The sequence below is a fragment of the Vidua chalybeata genome, chromosome 5, assembly GCF_026979565.1.
Source record: "Vidua chalybeata isolate OUT-0048 chromosome 5, bVidCha1 merged haplotype, whole genome shotgun sequence".
Lineage (NCBI taxonomy): Eukaryota > Metazoa > Chordata > Aves > Passeriformes > Viduidae > Vidua > Vidua chalybeata.
In genome coordinates, this window is record NC_071534.1 from 28941684 (window position 1) to 28962654 (window position 20971).

At 40.9% G+C, this 20971-nt stretch overlaps 1 protein-coding gene across 1 annotated transcript; it reads left to right on the forward strand.

The window, feature by feature from the left end:
* Positions 1-28: 28 nt before the first annotated feature.
* On the forward strand, positions 29-17477 carry DYRK4 (dual specificity tyrosine phosphorylation regulated kinase 4). The gene is made up of 14 exons (XM_053944057.1): positions 29-170; positions 3879-3962; positions 5312-5461; positions 6552-6687; positions 7862-8025; positions 8389-8525; positions 9377-9517; positions 11133-11271; positions 13418-13499; positions 14224-14396; positions 14985-15045; positions 15583-15712; positions 16402-16547; positions 16992-17477. The coding sequence occupies exons 1-14, from the start codon at positions 147-149 to the stop codon at positions 17216-17218; spliced, it is 1794 nt and encodes a 597-aa protein (XP_053800032.1). The 5' UTR covers positions 29-146; the 3' UTR covers positions 17219-17477.
* Positions 17478-20971: the final 3494 nt, after the last annotated feature.

A 20971-nucleotide genomic window follows, 5' to 3' on the forward strand; every position in this document is an offset into this window, starting at 1 on the left:
GAAGCATTATCCATTTTTTTCTGCTCAAGGCACTGTGCATGGAACTGCTCCTGCTATGCTCTGACTAGATGAAGGTGGGCTTCCTGAAATGCCTTCGCTGAATGGAATAAACAGCTCCTGTCCTGCACTTAACAGCTCTCGCAGTAATGCTGACAGAAATAGTTGACAAGGTGGGGAAAATATTTATGCTCCTACTGTATTTTGAGTGAGAGAGTGTATTTGCTATGGTGTTGCATGATTTAGCACCTGTGTTGTATTCTCTCCATGTATTCTACAGGCTTCATTCAGTTTTGAGAACAGGGGGAAGAGAATGCCTTTGTGAATGAGGAGACAACGGGGTCTTTATTTCATGTAGTTGTGTATTGAAAAATTTCAAAAATTTTAGTGCATTTCTGATTTCTATGGTTAACATGGTACTGAAAAAATACTCTGATATTTTGAGAATTGTGGAAGTGTGTCATGATGCCTGATTTTACAGAATGCTGTAAACCTAAAACTTTGTGACTGTGGGCTAGGTGGTGGATGAGGACCTTGTCCTGTTTCTTTGGTGGTAACTGGAATGAGCAAGGTAGTCCAGGATTTGAAGGGCTGGAATAGCAGGAGATGATAGTCTGGGATTGCAGCATTGGAGCTGTAGGACAAGGCTGAGTGCCACAGGAGCAGGGAAACCAGGACTGAAATGGAGCGGAATAGTAACAGTTGCTGCATTTTTTCTTTGGAGTGCATCTGCCAGAACAAACTCAGCCACAACAGCTCAGCTGCAGAGCCCATAGGGCAACTCCAGGGTTTTGCTAGAGCAGTTCTGCTGGGTCACCTGGATCAAGACCATAAAATAAAACCATTGTGTGGACTGTCCAATAAATCAACCTGTTCCCCATTCAGCCACCAGCAGAACTGGTGGAGGCACAGATCAGTTTTTCTACAAATAAAAGTTTATGTTATTTACCCATTTGGGGGAATTTTATGAAGGTCTGATTTTATTGAATAAATTGCCTGAAGAGCAATAAATCCATAGTAAGTAGGTTTTGAGAAAGGGGGACAAAGAGGATCACAGATTTCCATGGTTAAAAAAACATGGACTGGTTTTGCACTGTAGAAGGAGAAATGTCCGCCTCAAAATCTTGGTAATCTTTCACCACTGAATGGAAATCAAGTGGATTCTAAATTCTGGCAGCACATCTTGACGCCCACTCACCTTCCTCCTTAGCTCTTGCTCAGTTTTAAAGATGTTTTTTGAATTTTTCATGCTCTGTTAATAAATCTACTTTTAAAAATTAGTAATATAGACATAACTGCCTAGATTTTTAAAAGTATTGCTAAGACATAAAATGCCATTTTGGGGTCAAGATTCTGCAGTCTGCACAGGTACGTGAAGTCATTGTTTCTTTGGTTTTCAGTGATAGATTTTTCTCTATAAAATCCTGGTTTTGTATTGACTTGTAGCTAGAAAAACATGAAGCAGTTAAGAAACTACATTTAAATGAAATGCAGTATTTTCATCAGCTCCAGAAACTGAAAATTATAGCTTGCAAGGAATGAAGTATGGATGAAGTGTGAGGAAAAAGTATAACATGCACTAAAATTAATAGTCTTACTAAGAGTTGGGCTGATATAATTAGTGGAGTTTTGAATGTGTATCCCAGATTCACCTTCATAACAAATGTGATTGTCCCTTAAAATGCAAGTTACACAGATTGCATGAGAAGATTGTCTGTAGATTGTCTGGTAAAATACTCTGGCACTGAGTTTTCCATGGAATCATCATCTAAAGAAATTCATACAAGGATACTTGGTGCCCTGGGCAAACTGTGTCGTGTTCTAGGACACTCCTGTTTAGGATGCAGTAGTCTAGTGACCCTCTTCTGTGGCATTTGCTGTGTTGGCAGTGGTAATATTTTGGCTTTACAGCATATCATCCCTTATCCCTGGCTGGGTGATCTCCAGTTCCAAAGATGGGAATTACTGTGTCCAGGTTTTAGTACTTATCCCTTTCCTGCCATTCTCTTGTGCTTTAAGCCACCCATGACCCTTCATCTCATGTCAGAGCTGCAAGTTTGCCCTTGCAGAAGGGTTTGTTTATTCATTTGGGAACAGGAAGAGCACACACAGAGCACAGTTATCTTTGGGGCAGTTTCCAGCTGGTCTGCCTGGCTTGAGTGGTGTCTTCCTGGCTGATGGTGAGACAGCTGAACCTGTCAAGAGGCAGCATTTCCTCCATGTGGTCAGGTAGATCTGTACACAGAGTTTTAGCTCCATATTTAGTTTGAAAAAGTCCTTTAGAGTCTCTAATCTATGCAAGGGTGGATATGCCACAGGCTCTGGAGTCAGTCGAGAGGAGGCCATCAAGATTGTCAGAAGGATTGAGCAGCTCTGCTGGGAGGAAAGGCTGAAGGAATTGGCATTGTTCAGCCTGGAGAGGAGAAGGCTTTGGGGTGACCTCCTTGTGGCCTTGCAATGCCTGAAGGGAACCCACAGGAAAGATGGAGAGAGACTCTGGACAAGGGCCTGGAGTGACAGGATAAGGGAGAATGGCTTCACACTGACAGAGAGTCAGTGTGGTTTAGTGACAGAGAGGTTTAGATGGGATATTTTCCCATGGGAAAGGAGGAAGAAATGGGAGGTGGGAGATGGGAGGAAGAAATTGTTCCCTGTGAGGGTAATGAGACCTGGCACAGGTTGTCCAAGAGAAGCTGTGAATGCCTGGAGCCTGGGGCTCTGAGCAGCCTGGTCTGGTGGAAGGTGTCCCTGCTCATGGCAGGGGTTGGAACTGCTTGGTTTTTAAGGTCCCTCCCAACCCAAGCCAGTCTGTGATTCAGGGCAGGGTGTGCCAGGGCAGGGTGTGCCAGAGCCATTGTCAGGGTATGTTCAGTTTGATCTCCCTGTTTGCTGCAATGCTAATTTGCCCTGCATATATCAAGGTCACTGTGTGTATGTGTGGATCAGCTTGCACACAAGCATCCCTTACCCATCTCACACCCGGCTTTATATATATATATATATATATATACACAGTTATGTTTATCCATGTCTATATCTCTGTCTATATATGGATAGCTGCAGTGTATTGGCGCAGGTGCAGCATCTAATCTGAGTTGTCCCTGTCTCTTCCAGCCTCAGACAGACTCTTTCAGGAGCCCTTTTGACCAAACTCAGTGGAGTTCACTCCAGCCTATAGAGCAGAGCTCAATGTGCTTTAGCCACAGGGTTTTCTTGGTCTAAATTATCCTAAAGATTTGTTCATTTCATTGCAGTTTGTTATTGGGCAGAAGTGTACAATGCTACTTAGCATGTTTATTGAAAAACTGCTGAAAGCACCAGCAAACTCTTTAAAATGGTGAGCTGCTTAGCACTTTCCCCATGGGGTTTTTTTTTTGTATTTATTGCTGATACTATCTGCCCATTGGAGCCAATGGGGTTTTTCTGTATTTCAGTAAACTTAAACCCTGATTTTATTTTTATAAAATCTGTACCAAGCTGAATCAGCTTAATGCTGCTTTTAGCAATGTATGAGCTCACAATCTACCTAGTGATGCAGTTTAAAGTGGACCTTCCAAGCAGACTCATTACCAGCTTCCAAGTGCATATTTAGGGATGGCAGAGGGCCCCTTTCACCTTGGCTGAGCAAAGGGGCATACCAAACATTTGAGAGGCATAATAACAAAATAAACTGTCTCTGCCCTAGCCCACAAAACAGCAGCTCAACTGAGAGAGGCATTGCCAGAGTGTGTAATGTGTTTCAGCAGCTTTTGTGGCCCTCTCTCACACCTTGTGTTGGCATAGGCATTGTCACAAAGGAGGGAAATACAGAAATCAGGCAGGGGTTCCATAATTTTTTCCTCCAGAATAATTTTGATTAAAGCCTCACTTTATGTTTGCAGTCTTCCCATGTGGATGCTTTTTCTCAGTCTCAGCTGACTGTTCAAGAGAGGGATCATTTGGGCTCTAACAGAGTCTTCCATCAGGTATGTGACTCTTCAGCTGACTTCAAAAATACCTGAATGCTTGTTTTTTAAGTGATCTCTTATAATAAATGAATATGAGCAAGTCTTCTAGTCCCTGTCTTCTTCCATTTTCTCTGTGGCTGTATGACTGTCCCAAAGGCTTGCAAGTATTTTGGTTTTGCTGTGTTCAGTAGCATTTGAGGCATTTCTTCTGCCAAATCACTTTTGTTTCTTGAAGCTTTTGGGAAAAATCCACTGGAATCCCAGTTCTAAGATTTTAAACGCCATTCCACAGTATTGGAATAAAAAACTTACTCATTAAAGTTGATTGGCTTGAGAGCATTGCTCCTTTGCATTTTAAGAAAATATCAAACCTCACTTTTGTTGTCAAAAGCTTGCCAAATATGTTTCTATGCTTCCCTGAGGAGGAAAATTTCACAGGTTTATGTGGGCCGTAGCTTTAGCTCTCTAGACTTTATTCTGCATTTCACAGTGCATAGTTGAGCTATTTCAGATTTATTTCAAATAATTGTTTTATTATTTACTAAAGAAATAGTCTACCTGAAAGAGTTTTCTTTGCTGCTAAGAGTTTAACTTCTCTGACTTGAGATATTCAAGACATTGATAAGACATACAAGACATTCATAAAACTGTGCCCTTTAGTGACTGACTGTAATTAACAAATTATATAGAAGTATTTTACAAATAATAAATGGGAAAAGTCAGGAAGGACTAGTAATCCTGGATTATTTAAATGATTGTAAGCATTTATTTTTAAGCAAAGTTTGCTGAGAGCTTGTCTCTTCTTCACTAATAAGGAGTGCAACAAATGGGCCCAAACAAATTGAGCTCCATAGGAAATGAGGAGGAAGGAAATATGGAGAAACCAGTGCAGGGAAAACTTCGCACTGTGTCCACCCCTGGTGTTTGGCAGCAGTCCAGTCCCAGTTTCTCTTCTGCCACTGGGAATAGTTAATGATATTTTCTACCACTGACACTTCATGCCTATTTATTACCTTGTGTGGGCTTTATTTTCCCCACTCACAGGAGTCCTGCTGCCTGGAATGGCTGCTGGGCTTCCAAATCCAGCCACCCTTTGCAGCTGAAGCAGTTGCTACCCTGATGCTGGATGGAAGTGTTCTTGTGAGGAGTCTCATTCCCTAAATTGTGCTGGATTGCCTGGACAACCTCTTGCTGTCTGTTAGTACAGCTGGAGCTGCCTTAGAATCTGCTCATTTCCCCTTTGCCTTTAGGTGTCAGAAGCAAACCACACACATTTTCGAAGGAGTTACATCCCTCTGGTGTTCATAGATGTGGCACAGAACTCTTGCTAGGTCGTTATGTGACATTTCCTTGTGCTTTCTATTTAGAGAGTCAGTCGTGGTGTCCTTTCCCTCCCACATCTGGAAGGTCAAGTGAAGCATGGTCTGGCTGCAGATGCTGCAAACCCTCCCCCCTTTGAGAGCAGCCTGCCTCAAAGAGCAAATAAGAGCTTGCAGAGTGTCCTCCCCTCTTTTCAGGTGAGTTAGAAAGCTCCTGGACATCTTGTTTGCCTGGTGAACCAGCCTCCCTCTGAGTACCACTGAGAGAGTATCACTGGCAGAGTGTCACAAGTGTATAAGTGTGGGGGAAGAGAGAAAAAGGGTCAGAATTAGAGACAAGTATGGAAAATGCTTCATTTTGAAAATAACCCATTTTTACTTGCACACATCCTTAACTCAAACCCCACAAGCACCAAGATGCTTTTATTGAAGTGGTACCAGTCAGGACTTCTTGCAAGGATGTAGTGGACCAAGCTTGCCCACTTGTTAGTCCATATCCATCACTTGGGTTCTCCTTGTCTTGGCAACCATGTGCTGGTTTTTGAATATGGCTTTGGTACCCTTCTGACACGGACAGACACTGAGCTGTTTTTTAGTCTCCACCCAGCCCCACTTCTATGAGGACTTTCTCAAAGGATGAGAAATAAATAAAGGAATCATTTAGCTTGGAAGAGACCTCTGAAGGACATCTGGCCCCACCTCTCACTATAAGCCAAGCAAACTTGGAGCAGGCTGCTCACATTATGATCCATTTATCCAGTTAATCTCCCACTGACTGGGCTCCAGTGTCACAGGCCCTGCTCAAGACAAAGTTCACGATGCTTAGTGCTTTTCTCCCACTGGCCAAGCCAATCACTTCATCAGAGAAGACAACAAAGTTGTTCAGACACCATTTGTTGGCATATCCATACTGGTTATTCCAAATCAATTTCCTGTCTTTCACTTGGTTTGGCATGGTTCCAAGAGGGATTGTTCCACAGCCCTCCAAGGCTGACCAGCATTGGTATAGATAGCATTTCTAGACAGTCCATATACTGAATGAATCTGGAAGACAAACTTCCTTTTCTCATTTATAGAGATTTATCTTTCCATGGTCCAACAGCCTTTAATGCTTTTGGCAGAATTTGCAGTCTGAATAAGCAGGGTGTTCTAGTGCCCAAGCTTGCTTGTTCTGTCTCAGCACAAAATTGACAGAGATTATGCAACTAATCCAAAATAAATATATTGCAGCTTTGTCTCTGTGAATATAGCAGTTTTTAAATTTTGATTTTTTTTTTCTGCTTGGCAGGAAAATGGAACTCAAGGCAATTTTCCTCAATTTAACCTTCCAGACAGTCTTCCTGAGAGTGATACCAAAGTCCATACAAAATCATCTGAACTGGAGAGCACCAGCATTGGGGTCAAACTGCCTATGACAGCTTCAGGTAGAATATCCCTGGATAAACTGAAAGGACTGGAGTGAGGCTGCCTGCACAGATGAGGAGTGTGTACAGTCAGGACACTGAGGGAGCAGAGGTGCCATGTTAAATGGCTGCTGAAATATTTAATAATTTAGAGCTCGGCAATATGGATGGGACTAAGTGATTTCTAATTATCCAGCTTTGGGAAGTACCCAATAGGGGAATGATTTGACTAACACAAATACAGAAGAGAAACATGCAGTATAAAAAAGAATGTATATTTATCTAAGACTTAGGTGGGGTAGGTGACAGCAATATTCCATTACAGGGATAAAACCTTTTCCCACTTCCTTGTGGCTGTGTCCCATTTTATTGATGTGGGCTAAATTGCATTTTGGGAGTTCTCAGATCTAGAAAGTTTCTGACAGAGTTAACCTATTTCTAGAAGGAGTCTAGGAAAAAAAAAAAGTAGTGGCCTTTTGCTTTGAAATTATTTAGCAGCCCTGCATTGCTGGATGAAGATTTGCCACTGTTTAACAAAACACCCACACATACATGCAACACATAGATTTATAATGCTCCTGTCTGAATATATATCCACATTTAAATGATGGGAGTGGAGGTGTTAGAGCAGCTGAAATTCTATGCAGGAAGAATGAGAACTAGGAGAAAAGCAGATTTGGGTTCCATTTAATTCCTAACCTCAAGCATGATGATGATGATTGATGATTTTTATCAGAAAAACTGATGATTTTTATCGGAAAAACAAGGACTTAAAAGTTTTGGTTAACTAGACATTACTGGCATTTTATAAATATAGCAATCAAACCAATAAAAATGTGACTTTTCATGTAAGTTATGGAGCCTGAGGGAGCAGATGGGATTTTCAAAAAATCTATATACATAACTTCCCTCACAATTAAGTGATTTTTACCTAAGCTCTCTTAAAAATCTTGCTGACAGATGATGAGTGCTTTATTGAACTTAATACTGCAAGCCAGGAAAAGAAATTAGAAATTTGTATGAAATTGTAGAAAAAGAGAAATCTTAGTTGAAAGGGAACTCTTAACAGCCTTTCTCAGCATCCTGCTCAAAGTGGTGGGTTCTACTGTGAAATGTTCCACTGTAAAAGCACTTTGCCATCAGGTTTCTGACATTCTATTGATTTTTGATTTTACGTTCTTGTTTTCTGATTTAGAAGCCTTGAAAAATTTTAGAAACCAGTTAACAGTCTATGAGCAAAAAGAAATTTTCAATTATACAGAGCTCTGGTTTCTTGGCCTGGAAGCTAAAAAGATTGAAGGTTTACCTGAAACCCAGAATAATAATTGTTATGATGATGAGCATGGTTCCTACTTAAAGGTAAGTGGAAATATTATGGTATTCATTTTGAGCTCAGTAAGTTTGTAGTGATTTTATGCCAACTCTTTAAGTGTTGTCTGTGAGATAAATGTTGTTTCTAGAAGACAAATATTCACGTAGTGAAAACATGCCTTTTAAAACTCAGGGGAGAATTCACTTTTCATGTCATGCAGGGTTGAAGCAAGGTAGGTGGGCTATGAAAGCATCACTTGGGATTTTCCTTGTCACCCTTATTTGATGTAAACTTCACCTGTAGCTAGCCCACCATCTGTCATGGACAGCAGACTCAAACACACAGGAGCTTCTGGGAAGCCTGGTCTTTGTTGTATTCCTTGAATCTGAACTCTTTGTGTTCTTTTGAAGGTTTTACATGACCACATTGCCTACCGCTACGAAGTCTTGGAGGTCATTGGGAAAGGGTCATTTGGGCAGGTGGCCAAATGCCTGGATCACAAAACCAATGAGTTAGTGGCATTGAAAATAATAAGGAATAAGAAAAGGTGAGGTATCTGCTGACTTAAAACCAGTACAGTCATCCCTCTTAGATACAGGCAAACTGTGACAACATGAACAAATCAAAATCAAACCTCCTGTACATTCATTAAACACAGTGAGGGCAGAGTGAGGAAAGAGGATGTCAGGAACTGGCCTGGACCCAGAGGAGAGACAGCCTAGGAAAGCAAGCACAGTTTTTCCAGGCTCACAAGGAGATCTCTCTATGTGTTGCACAGTGAATACACAACCCACGTAACCAGCTGTGCAGGAGCAGGAACTCCCTGTGAGAGTAAGGAGCATCTCCACAAGGCTCCAAAACCACAGGAATATGCTGGAACGCACCCATCACTTGCTTGAACATGCAAAATTCTACACTGTGGTCCTAAGCAACCTGTTCCTGTTAAGTGGCTGGTTACAAATTTGAGCTTGAAGCAGAGTCAGTGAAACAGATGTTCAGCTGTTTTCCCCCTCAGTGAACACTAAGTGTAAAGATGCTTTTCAAAATACACTGTCTGACTGTGGTAGGTGTGAAACATGGCCCTGTTCAAGGGAAGTGAAGCATTCCTATAGACTTGAGAGCACCAGGATTTTAGTCATTGGAAATCTTTTCATTTAAAGGTTTTTTTCAAACAAGTCAAATTAGGTACCCTGAAGGTTTATGTAAGGCCAGTGTATTTAGACCAGGAATCAACCATCAGAAATCAAAATTACAGTGGTTAACAGGACTGAATGAAACATTTTAATAATTGTCCCACCTGCTGAGCTTATCATAAGCTCGTAGTGTTTGTAGCATTTGCAGAAATACAAATGCTACTCTAAGTTGATGTCACCATTCCCATGTCATGTGATATTTCAGATTTCACAGCCAGGCTTTGGTAGAAGTGAAGATCCTTGATGCTCTGCTGAAGAAAGACAAAGATGATACTCACAATATCATCCACATGAAGGAATACTTCTACTTTCGCAATCACTTCTGTATCTCCTTTGAACTGCTAGGGTAAAGTACATTTTCCTTTACACACACGTTGAGGAGAATTGTAGCTCTTGTGCCTTACAAGATTTAATTTTTATGTCTTCTTCAGAAGAATTGGCAGCTAGAAAGGAACACTGTCTAAATACAGACTGCATAACTGAGCCTTTGATCACCCAAGGTGAACTGAAAAAGGTCACGTTCAGACTTCACACGGGCAATGACATGATCCATCCCTTATTTTCTGTGCTGGGTATTGAAGTCTTCTTCCCCGAAAGACCTGTGAGGAAAAGAGTAAATTCAGGACTGGTAAACTCCAGGGTATATAAATATGAATAATATCAAATAATTTAAAAATAAAACTGCATCTTGCTTTTTATGAATCTTTGCTGCAGGGCATCTTAGGAGCAATTCTGGAGGAATTTTGGAGAAGTCAGATCATTTTATTCATCAGCCTTCTTGTAATCAGGGAGTCAAACTGGAGTTATCCAGGCTACCCCCACTTCTCCAGCCTTTAAAGTAAAACCCCCACTGGTGCATATGCTACAGCCCCTGCGGAAGATTCAGCATCATATGAACAACTTGATCCCAAAGAAACCTAAATCCCTTGTGTTGCTGTATGTGAGTCTGTCACAGGCACACAGGGTAAGAGGTGACTCCTTTCCAGGGAAGACATAGACCAGTCTTTTCTGAAAGCTGCTATTGAAACACACAGGGAAATGGGATAGTCACTATCTTAGTTCTCCACCATGGAGTTAAGAGTGGTTGTCATAGAAAAATGTTTGGTAAAATTTTCATTGCCTTTAAAATACCAAGAAAAGCCTTTGATTTGTCATCTTTTCCATTAAGTCTGGGCAACTTTAATTCCAAAGACTGTGCCTGCCAGCATTGGACACTCCCATGAGGAAGGCAGAAAGCTCCAGCTGGTCATGTCCTTGCAGATGTGTGCTAGTGCTGAGGAAACCTCTCATAGGGAAGAATTTATTCCTAATATCCAATCTAAACCTACTCCTTTTTCAGTTTGAAATCATTATCCCTTGTCCTATCACTATCACTTCAAAAATCACTCTCCCTCCTTTTCATAAGCTCCTTAAGGCACTGGAAAGCTGCAGTGAGATCTTCCAGAGCCTTCTCTTCTCCAGGCTACTGGAAGTTGCTAAGATGTGATGGTCACAGGAGGGATATAAAAACCTAATGAGACCTGAATTGATATTGCGGGAGGGGGGGTGGGGGGTGGGGTGGTATCTAGAAATATTTAATGCTGGTTAAAAACCTTTAGACAGAAATTATTTACTCAAGATGACAAAGCAAAGAGAAATGACAGCAAAAGGAGACAGTAGAAAATTCATTTTGGTTCCTGAATGATTATTGGTTTTGGTGAAAATCAGCACAGCTGCTTAACAGCAGCAAGTTTAGCAAGCAAGTTCACTGAGTTTACATCTGCTTTAGATCTGGGAGATGTTTGTGCATATCACATGCAGAGCAGCATTTGCAAGGAGGAAAATAGCTGTCATTTTCCTCTGCATGAGTCCTCCATGTGGGAAGAAAAGCTCTTAACTCACTGGAAACTAATCATGCCTTTAAAAATAAATTCCCCAATCTCTTATCTGCTCTCTGTCTGCTGCTTCTTCCTCCACCACAGAATAAATTTGTATGAGCTGATCAAAAAGAACAATTTCCAAGGCTTCAGCCTGTCGTTGATTCGCCACTTCACTCGCTGTGTGCTGAGGTGCTTACAAGTGCTCTACCAGGAAAGGATCATTCACTGTGATCTGAAGCCTGTAAGTACAATCATTTCATCACCTGGTATTCTGTATAGAATGAATGAGCTCATCCTATTCTTTATTGATTGAGAGGAACTGTCAGGAGAAACCCTAAAACCCAGTATGATGTTTGTACAGAAGCTGTAATTTATTTCAGATTATGTTCATGCTACATTCAACTGATTATTACCATTGATTCAGTTCATTCACCAAAGCATTAATGAGATTATTTGGTTGCCAAAACATATGCAAATATGAATCAAATTCAGATAATGACTTTTTGCTTAGAGAAAAAGAAAAATACTTGTAAAATTAAGTATTTCAAGATGAGGGGCATTGTAACGCAAGGAGTATTCACAAAGCAGCCTGTTTCAGGTTATCATGTTAAGTCTATTTAATTTCTTAGGCATAACTATAAAATTAAGTAGCCTAGTAAATGACAAAGGAATTCTGTGGAACAGTATTTAGGGTGTTTACCTGTTTTTGGAGGGACATCTGTCCTCCAATTCCCTCTGCTGTATCTGCTAAGTATTCATGCTAGGTAAAATATTTCCATTCTCCTTAAGCCCCAGATTTAAATTTTTGCATTTTTCTGAGATTTCTGAAAGATTTTCATTATATTTTCACTCCAGGTGAAAGTTTCTCTTGATTTCCTTTTCAAAAGGGCAAATTAATCAATAAAGAAATAAATAAGTTCTTAGGTAAAAATGCTAAGGATAAAATTCTGTTCTCACTTTGCTAAATGTATCTTGATTTAGAATTCTGAGAAGTCACATACTGTCTATACCCATTGTCTTGCCAAAATCTTTGCCAGACCAATTTGCAGTGAGAAGAGAGGCTTGAAAGATAACCCAGATATCTGAATCAAAAACAATTAGCCCAATGGGAAATTTGTTTCCAGGCAGCCACTGACAAGGAATGACGTTGGCAGCATCAATTGGTGTAGTCTGTATTTAAATAGAGCAACATATTAGTGAAAATATAGTGAGTTAACTAAAAGACAATGTTGTTCTCATTCAGCAATTGTAGTTTCATGAATTTATGTTGCCTGAAACTCACATCTGTTATCCCATCTGCCTCCTATGATATTTCTCAGCATAAGATAGAATATGGAGTTTCTCTGGCCTTTACACTAGGTAATCACTGCCTCCAAAGCCTGGTTTTCCAGCTTTGATCAGCTCCCTTTCATTGTGAGAGATTCAATATAAGAGACAGAGTCCTACCATGAGCATGAAGGGATATTGAGCTGCAGAGAGGGGATACTGCTTCCCTCTCCAGAGCCAAGAGCACCTGGATTGTGGAAGTCAGTCCTTGCCTTGAGCTTCACCAGCAGCAGCTTCTCCTTCCTGGCACATTAAGCATTTCCTTACGAGCTAAGAAACCACTTCATCATTATTTAGCATCCACCTGGGAAGTGTTCAGTCCTTCAAAGCCCTGACATATAATCACTGTAAAACTAGTTGATACAGGTAACCATTTGTCTGCTGAGGAGTGGAGAAGGAAATTTTTCATTTAGACAGACTTTTAATGAGGATAAAACTCAGCTCTACAGAAGAGAGCTGAAAGCTGTGTTTGCTCATCAGTGGACATATCCCTGAGCTGGCTGTTTAAGGTTCAGTTCTCCAGCTGGAATTGCAGGAACCCAGTGCTGTACCTACCTACACCCAGCTAAGAATCCATAGGACCCTGCCTTGTCCATTTATCCCTCCCTTGAGACCTGTGCATCACACAGGTGGGGAGGGGTGAGCTGACACGGAGTCTGGGGAAAGGAGTGCAGGGAAGAACTGAGGAGTGTGGCTTCTTCATGGGCCAGGGGCTTTCTGTGCTTACAAAAGGATGTTTCTGGTTAATTCAGCACAGCACAAAGCCAGGTGCACTTTGGCTTTTACTAGATAAGCAACCCTGAGTTTTGGGGAGCTCCCTGGTGCCCGTTCTGGCTCACCTGCAGCCTGGGTACCTTTCCAAATCTCCCCTCTGCTTTGCACAATTGCACATTATTGGCTGCTTCCTCATGTTAGCAAATGCATTCCAAAGGAGTTTGAATTTTGAAGCTCTCATTATGCAGAGAAGTGTAAATGAGATTTGCATTCTGATTTTCACAAGTGTTCACTAACTTAATATGATGCTAAACCCCTCTTTTCTCTGTGATTTTTTTTCTTCTTAGGAGAACATACTATTATACCACAATGGGCAAGGTTCAGTCAAAGTTATTGATTTTGGATCAAGCTGCTATGAAGACCAAAGAGGTTTGCAGAAAAGTCAAGTTGATGTAATTTTCTTAATAAGCTTTCTTAATTTTAAATAATGTGGAAAAACTATTTCTTGGATTGGGCTAATATATTGACCTATGCCCCTAATTAGAACCTGGTGAACTGTTCAGCCACTGATGGTGGAGCAAATACTGGTAAAGACAAGTAAGATATTACCATTCTTTTTCTTTGTCCCAAGCCTGATCAGTTCCTCTACTCCTGTTGAAATCAGAATTGCACTTTCAGGAGTGGTTAGCTGGAACAAACTTAAGAGGATAATCCAAATATTTCACGTATCAAGAAGTTTGTCAGGTCCAGAGAGCCTTTCTCTGTGAGATGGTTAAATTAGAATTTGTACTTTTTGTATGAATACCACAGGGAGGGAAATGGGAACTGTGTTTTTAATTTAGGAACTGTTGATTGATGCAAATGGAACACCTTCAAATAGGACAATGAGCATTGATAAACTGAATCACAGCATTAGTAAAACAATTTCCTTCAGTGAAACTTGTTGAAGAACAATTTCTAAATAGAACAGGGGAAAGTGTATCACCCATTACTTTTAGAATGGGATTAGAAAATGTTTCCAGAGCCTACGTGAGCAATCCATGGATAGACAGATTTATGATTCCTGAACATATGCCACTTTTCTGTGAAATCTGCAAATTGACCTTTCAGTCCCAACTGTGAAATTTTGCTTCTTGTCTAATTTTTAATCCAGTGTACACCTATGTTCAGAGCCGCTTTTATCGCTCCCCTGAGGTGATTCTTGGTCATCCTTATGCTATGGCTGTTGATATGTGGAGCTTAGGCTGTATCATAGCAGAGCTTTACACAGGCTACCCACTGTTTCCAGGGGAAAATGAAGCTGACCAGCTTGCCTGCATCATGGAGGTAACTTTTGGGATTGGTTTGCACACCCATTTGATAAACTGCACCACCAGAAACAAAGAGAAACCTCAAGCAATAATGAAATATGATTGGCTATGGCCTGGCCTTTCAGAGGGAGGTTTAATGCAGCCAAATGGCTCTTCGAGCCAGAAGAGCCCCCCTGAGCCTCTTTTCCTCCAGGCTTTCCCAGCTTCCTCAGCTTCCCCTCATCAGACTTGTGCTCTAGCCCCTTCCCCAGCTCTGTTCCCTTCTCTGAACACGCTCCAGCCTCTCAATGTCCTTCCTGAAGTGACAGGCGCAGAACTGGACACAGGATTTGATCTGTGGCCTCACCAGTGCCATAGAGAGAGGGACAATCACTGCCCTGCTTCTGCTGGCCATGCTATTTTTGATGCAAAGACATGTACAGGCAGCACTAAGGAATCCTTCAATTCTCTCCACAATAAGAGGAAATATTTTGCAGACATTTCACAGTGAATTGCAACATTCAGCTTCTTTTCATAAGGAGGGCAAAATGCCACGTCTCACCTGATGGTTGTTGTGTATCTTTATGAAATGAGGAATAACTCTATTAATTCATTTTCTGTGAAGGTATTGGGTCTTCCACCAGCTGATTTTATCCAGGCTGCATCAAGGAGGAGAACATTCTTCGGTAATTTCTTCTGATTATTCATCCTTGCTGGATGCCTACCTGGTAGTTAATCACTAATTAATAGCACTGGTAGAGAGTAGGGTCAGAGATCTTTAGCTAATTCCTAGCTGATAAAAATACTTCCAGGAAGAGGTATGGAAAAAAAGCAAAAGGATAAAATGAGGCCTATAAACGAACCTGGAGCTCTGCTTTTCATATCTTATGGGCCTCTAATTGCCAAAGTGATAGAGAAGTTGCTCTTTAAAAATATTGTTGCTCAAAGGAATGCAGTGGGCTCTGGGAACTAATTTACATTTTTTATTTCTCTGTGTATAAATTGGGTTTGTATAAATTGCTCAAAGCAAACAAAGCAACAAAGTGTAGGATGTGGTCTCTTGGATGTAACCAATCCTATTTGCCACAATTCTGGTAGATTATCAATCCAACAGGGCAAAACTGGAGTTAGTGGGATGAACATGGATACTATTTATGCAACTTTTAAAAGTATTTAGTGAAGGTTTTTAATGTAATTTTTTGAGAATGTCTTTTTTTTTTAAGATTCCAAAGGTTTTCCTAAATCTGTAACTAACAGCAAGGGGAAAAAAAGATGCCCAGACTCCAAGGATCTAAGCACAGTGCTGAACACCCATGATGCTGGCTTCTTGGACTTCTTGAAAGGATGCTTAATGTGAGTTCATACTGTATGCAACAAGCTAGTTTTGACTTTGCTTTCATTCTTTTGTGCCTTTAAAATCTTGGCATCTGTTGTGTTTGCTTTTTTATTTTCTGGTGAGGTGTTTTGAGTTTGGTTTGGTTTTTTTTTGGTTTTTTTTTTTTTTGTTTTCCACATGGCATCATTTGTATAAGTGTTATTATTGACACTTTACTATGCCTTCTTTAGCAGTGACTTCAAATTTCTTTCTAGCAGTTCAGTAGCACTTTCCTAAAGAAATTCTAAAGAAACTGCTAAAGAAGGTTGCTTTCAGTGTTCTCTGTTTGCCAAGTCTGTGTGAATCATTGATTCATTTTAGTTTGCTGGTTGAATCAGAATTTTCAGAAAATAATTTCAGTGGAGCAAAAAATCAAACCTTAAACAAGAACGTTGGGTCCCTACCCTAATAGAAGCAGGAACTGCATATTATAAATGGTTTGATGCTGCAGAGGGTTTGATCAGCACGGTGCTGACATAAATGGGTTTTGAAGGCTGGAGAAGATCTCATAAGATTTTTCCATGGTTTTGGGATAAAAAGAAAATTATTTTGTTTCAAAAAAATGTCCTCATGACCTGACTTTCAAAAGATAGGGCTGAATCTCTTGCCTCTTACTAATTTTCAGATAGAAATAGTTGAATAATGATTTGTCTCCTGTGGATTTAAGGTGGGAGCCTTCCCTGCGCATGACTCCCGATGAAGCGATGAAACACGCATGGATCCAGGAGCCAAAAGTATTCCGGAAAACACAGGCCCCAAGGAAGATGAGTGATGGCTCATTCTCTGCACTGGAAAATAGAAGAGAGACTATTCGTAAGCTTGTTCCACCTCAGAACTAAGTGCATTTTTGTCAGTGTTTGGTGTTTCTTTGTCTTTAGTGTCATCTGCCTGGAGTAAGGGGAGGTGGAAGTGTGGAGATAATGGATGGCCCCTGAAATGGGGTGGGTAAAGGCACCATTCCTCACTTGTGTAGAACTGCATGCCTTATGTTTTAGTTCAGATACCTGCAAGAAGACTGGAAGTGCTGAAGAGTCACATGGAAAACCCTTCTCCCTGCTGAGAGCAAAACAGTATCTGACAGCACACCACAGTGCATGTCACTTTCAGAGCAAAAGAATGCAGCAGTGGGGGTTGTAAGATCTCAGAGAAAACTTTCATCTGATTTGCTGGGAGTTTGTGTCAGTTCTGTGTTTTAACCTGCTGTTCTGTGTTTTACCTGCAGTCTTAACCCTCTCATTTAATGATTTATTGTTGCAGAGAATCTCTGGAAGAATGCAGCTGACAAAGTGAGAAGTGAACTGGGTGACAGACTGACTCCTTTCACAGGCACAGCAGAAAGTGATGTGCAGAACACAAGAAAGCATGCTATTCCAGAGAAATATTTGGAAAACCACATGGAAAAGCCTACTAAATATGATCAAGCAGAAGACAGTGGTGAAAGAGCTCTTCCAAAAACTTCTCTTTTTTTCCCACCAATTAAGTAACACAAAGCACAAGCTATGATTGGCTCAGTTGCATACCTAGTGTATTTTGTAGGTATTATTTGTACTCAGGAATATAAGCTATATCTGTCTGTTCATAGGCTGTGCACATTGTAAGTATATTTAATGTTCTTTTTACCCTGAAATCATCTAGTCAACCAAAACAGAATTTGAGAACCATTCCTTTTCCGCATCTCCATCTTTGTGATCAGAGATTCTTCACAACCAGCAGCAATAAAATGGAGACTGTAGAAGTGGAGAATGGCTTATTCTTGGTGTTATAACAGACTTTTGAATTTTATATTTTCCTGGATCTAAAAGAACAGACGTGTTGACTGAAGAATCTGAATCCTTTTACTTACAGCAGCATAAGTCAGGAATAATTAATAATTAATGAATTTACTTATGTATAAAACAAATAAGAGAAATCAAACCCAGCATCCTCATTTTCCTCCTGCTCCATCTTCCTCTTTTTATAGTGAAGCTGCTAGATGAAAAACATTGTCACACCTTCCTAGCAGATTTAGAAATGTAAATTATTCTCTTTAGCTCTCTCACAACAACAAAGCAGAGTTGTATTCTGGGCCCATTTCTGCAGGGACTCAACAGGAAGAATGGATTAAAGCAAGCTGATTTGATTTGGGAAAATTGTCCTTCATAGCAAGTTTAACTTAATACTCTGGAAAAAACCCAACAAAAACCAAACTAATTTCTGTGATCCCTATGGCTTATGTGCTTAATGTGTTTAATTTAGGTATTTCACTCTCCAAACCACAGACTATCTTTTCACTGCATTTGTAAAGCACCCACCTCATTACACCTCTTACATTTACTGGAGCTTATAGGTAGAAATTCAGTTGAAAGGGAATAATGAGAAAATTATCCTACCAAAAGCAGCTGCTACTTTAGCAGTGACACTGCAGCAGCCTCCAGGGAAAGAGGTATTCAGAGGTGTTTAGAGTCACCATAGCAGCAAACTCCCACAGGTTCTTTTGCAAAAGGAAAATCCAAAGGATATGGAAATGGTCCTCAAACAGTTCCAGTGTTACAGGAGTAAACAAGCCACCTGACAGGTACAGCTGAATCACTTAATGGTAGAAGTCATCTCATGGAAAATGGACTGCTGGGATCATCCCCTCAGCTTCAGGCAAATCCTGGGACTCCTGAAGAAACACCTGGAAAATGAGTGACCCAAGAAGGGCAGTAGCCCATTATTGAGGGTAATTGAGCAGAGAATTACAAGGGTATTTTGGCAGACAAATACAATCCTGCTGTGATGCAGACATTCCTGACAAGCAGGCCTGCTTGCAGTGCCAGAATTATTTGTACCTCTGATGTCAGAGAGACTCCTTTGCAGCTGAACCTTCACGGAGACCATAAAATGCTCCCATTCCCATTCTTCAGCAGAATGATGTACTAGGAAAAGTGAGTTCTGTTCTGCACCATGTTATGGCACAGCACAGCCAGGGTGGGTACACTGCAGAGTGTGGACAGAGCCCCCATCACATTTCTCAGACCCTTGGAACAAGAATTTACTAGTTTGGTGCAGTTGCTGTTCATTCTTCATCTGCTGTGTCACGTTCCCTTCATTGCTTAGGCTGCCCCAAGTTACAATATCTGATTCTCACAACTGTGCACTTGGGCTTTTGTCTGCTCTACCTCAGGGGCAAAGTTTGGGATCAATTATATTGAGGTGCCCTTGACCCCTGGAATGCATGTCACCCTAATGAAGGTGTAAACCTCATTTGATAAATGGGCTTCTGTGTTTTCTTCACAATTAGTATATTTCAGTAGCTCTTTGTAGTAAGCATCATCATATTATTTCTCATGGCATATGCTGGTGGGTTTTCCAAGGCATTCACTGTTGAGGGAAAAGTGGCAAAGTCATCTGAGCCTATAATTCAGTTTGATCATCCTTCCATATAGAAGGCAGATGGATGGCATTTCACTGCTGCCACGAATTTGCTGTCTTCCCTTCCTTGCTGACCTGCTGTTCTGTTTTAATTCCTGCAGCCTTCATGGTGATCTCCATCTTCAAAATCTTTCCTAATAAGGGATTTTGTGGATAACTATTGGATTTTTTCAGAGATGACAGAAATAAATAGAAATTACTTGGCAGAAATATCTAGCCCTGAAATATCATCACTGCTTTCACATTCCTCTGTAGAAACAAGTAGATCCATCAGACACAGGTAGCATCCTCATCCTTCTGCCGTTTGAAAGGAGATAATGAGAAAATTCTCTGTGTAAGAGAAAAACCTACAAAATGCTAAGAAGAATCCTCTGACTCATGCTCAGCTGGAGCCACCCTCAGACTTTTCATGACGCAGTCTCACAGAGAAAAGAAGCACTGATAATTTGCTTTCTTGAAAAGCCCAATCCATGCATCATGTTTTGTTTCTCTATGTATTGCCATTTTTTAACCACATTTGCCAAGAAAATGAGGAGGCTGCTTTCTTATCCATCTCTGCACATGTGGCCTGTCTGTCTGGTCTAGTGGAAGGTGTCCCTGCCCATGACAGGAGGGTTGAAATGAGATTATCTTTAAGGTCCCCTCCAACACAAATCATTCTATCATCTTACGATTCTGTCTTCCAGTTGCTGTGAAATTTTACAGCACAGATAAGTGATTTGGGGTGTGAGGCTGAGAGGGATATCAAAGTATGGAGAAGTTCTAGGAATCCAAGTGACTGAGTTGATGAGAACTGCAGGGACCAGCACTGTTGCAGCAGTGGATATTTACAGGATGTCAGATACAGATCTTCAGATAATTGAGCTGTGAGAACACAAAGGCTCAGTGACCAAGCTGTTAGAATACTTCTGTCTCTGAAACCTCATTACAAAACTGTTTGTCTGTAAATAACAACCTTTCTGGAATTGAAAGCTTTCTGCATAATTGCACTTCACCACTGCTCCTGGGAGGGTATAACTGTATAACAGGGTATAACTGCAATATATCAAATGCAGTCATTGCAGAGCCCATATAGCTGGCCTTCAAAAGCAGAGACTCTCTCCTGATTGCTCCTGATCTACTGTGCAAGGATCAATTTCTGCAGCTCTGGGTATGCCTGTGCCCTCCTGTTTGCTATGTGAGACAAGTAAAGCCAATTTATCAGCCTGGGAACTGCTCATCTTTGACCCTCTCTGTGCTTCCGGTGCTCTGAGCTTTCAGGTGATAAGTCTGTCCAGAAAATGGCTATGTAGACACTGTTTATATTTGTTCCAAAATGTGTTTAGCCATCATCTGGGATGCCCCTGCCTTTAGCAATATTTTTGGCACCTCTTTAAAGCTTGAAAAGGGAAAGGGGAAAAAAGAACTGCAGTCCTACAATTCCCCATTCCGTAAATATCCCTCACATGCTGATGTGTCCCTGCTAACCCACTTTGCAAATTACTTATTATAAGGAGAATCTCCACGTCTCTGTCCTCAGGTTTTTTAAACATCCAGGATTTTCAGCCTGTGAAGAAGGAAAGGGCTTTTCACAGCTGCAGTGGGACAACTCCTGGAACAGGAGGATTTGTGCAACACAGCTGTGGATAAATAAGCCCAGAGCAGTGAAAGAGCTGAGAAATTACATTAAGTAAAGGTGAAGTCCTTTCACAAGGCAGCTTGTGAAAAAATCTCCCTTATGCCACCCTTTTTCCTTCAGGATTGCATGTGTTACTCAACAAGGAGCTTTACATCTCCTGTGCTGCTTCCATATCATCCTTAGGATTTGGAAGAAGTAGCCCTGCAGATGTGTGGCAAAAGGTGAA

Excerpts from the sequence above, each read along its gene's own strand:
- DYRK4 (XM_053944057.1), top strand. The coding sequence starts at position 147 with ATGCTGACAGAAATAGTTGACAAG. Across the intron at positions 9,518-11,132 it reads ATCTCCTTTGAACTGCTAGG|AATAAATTTGTATGAGCTGA; the intron begins GTAAAGTACATT and ends CCTCCACCACAG. Across the intron at positions 15,713-16,401 it reads TTCTTGAAAGGATGCTTAAT|GTGGGAGCCTTCCCTGCGCA; the intron begins GTGAGTTCATAC and ends TGTGGATTTAAG.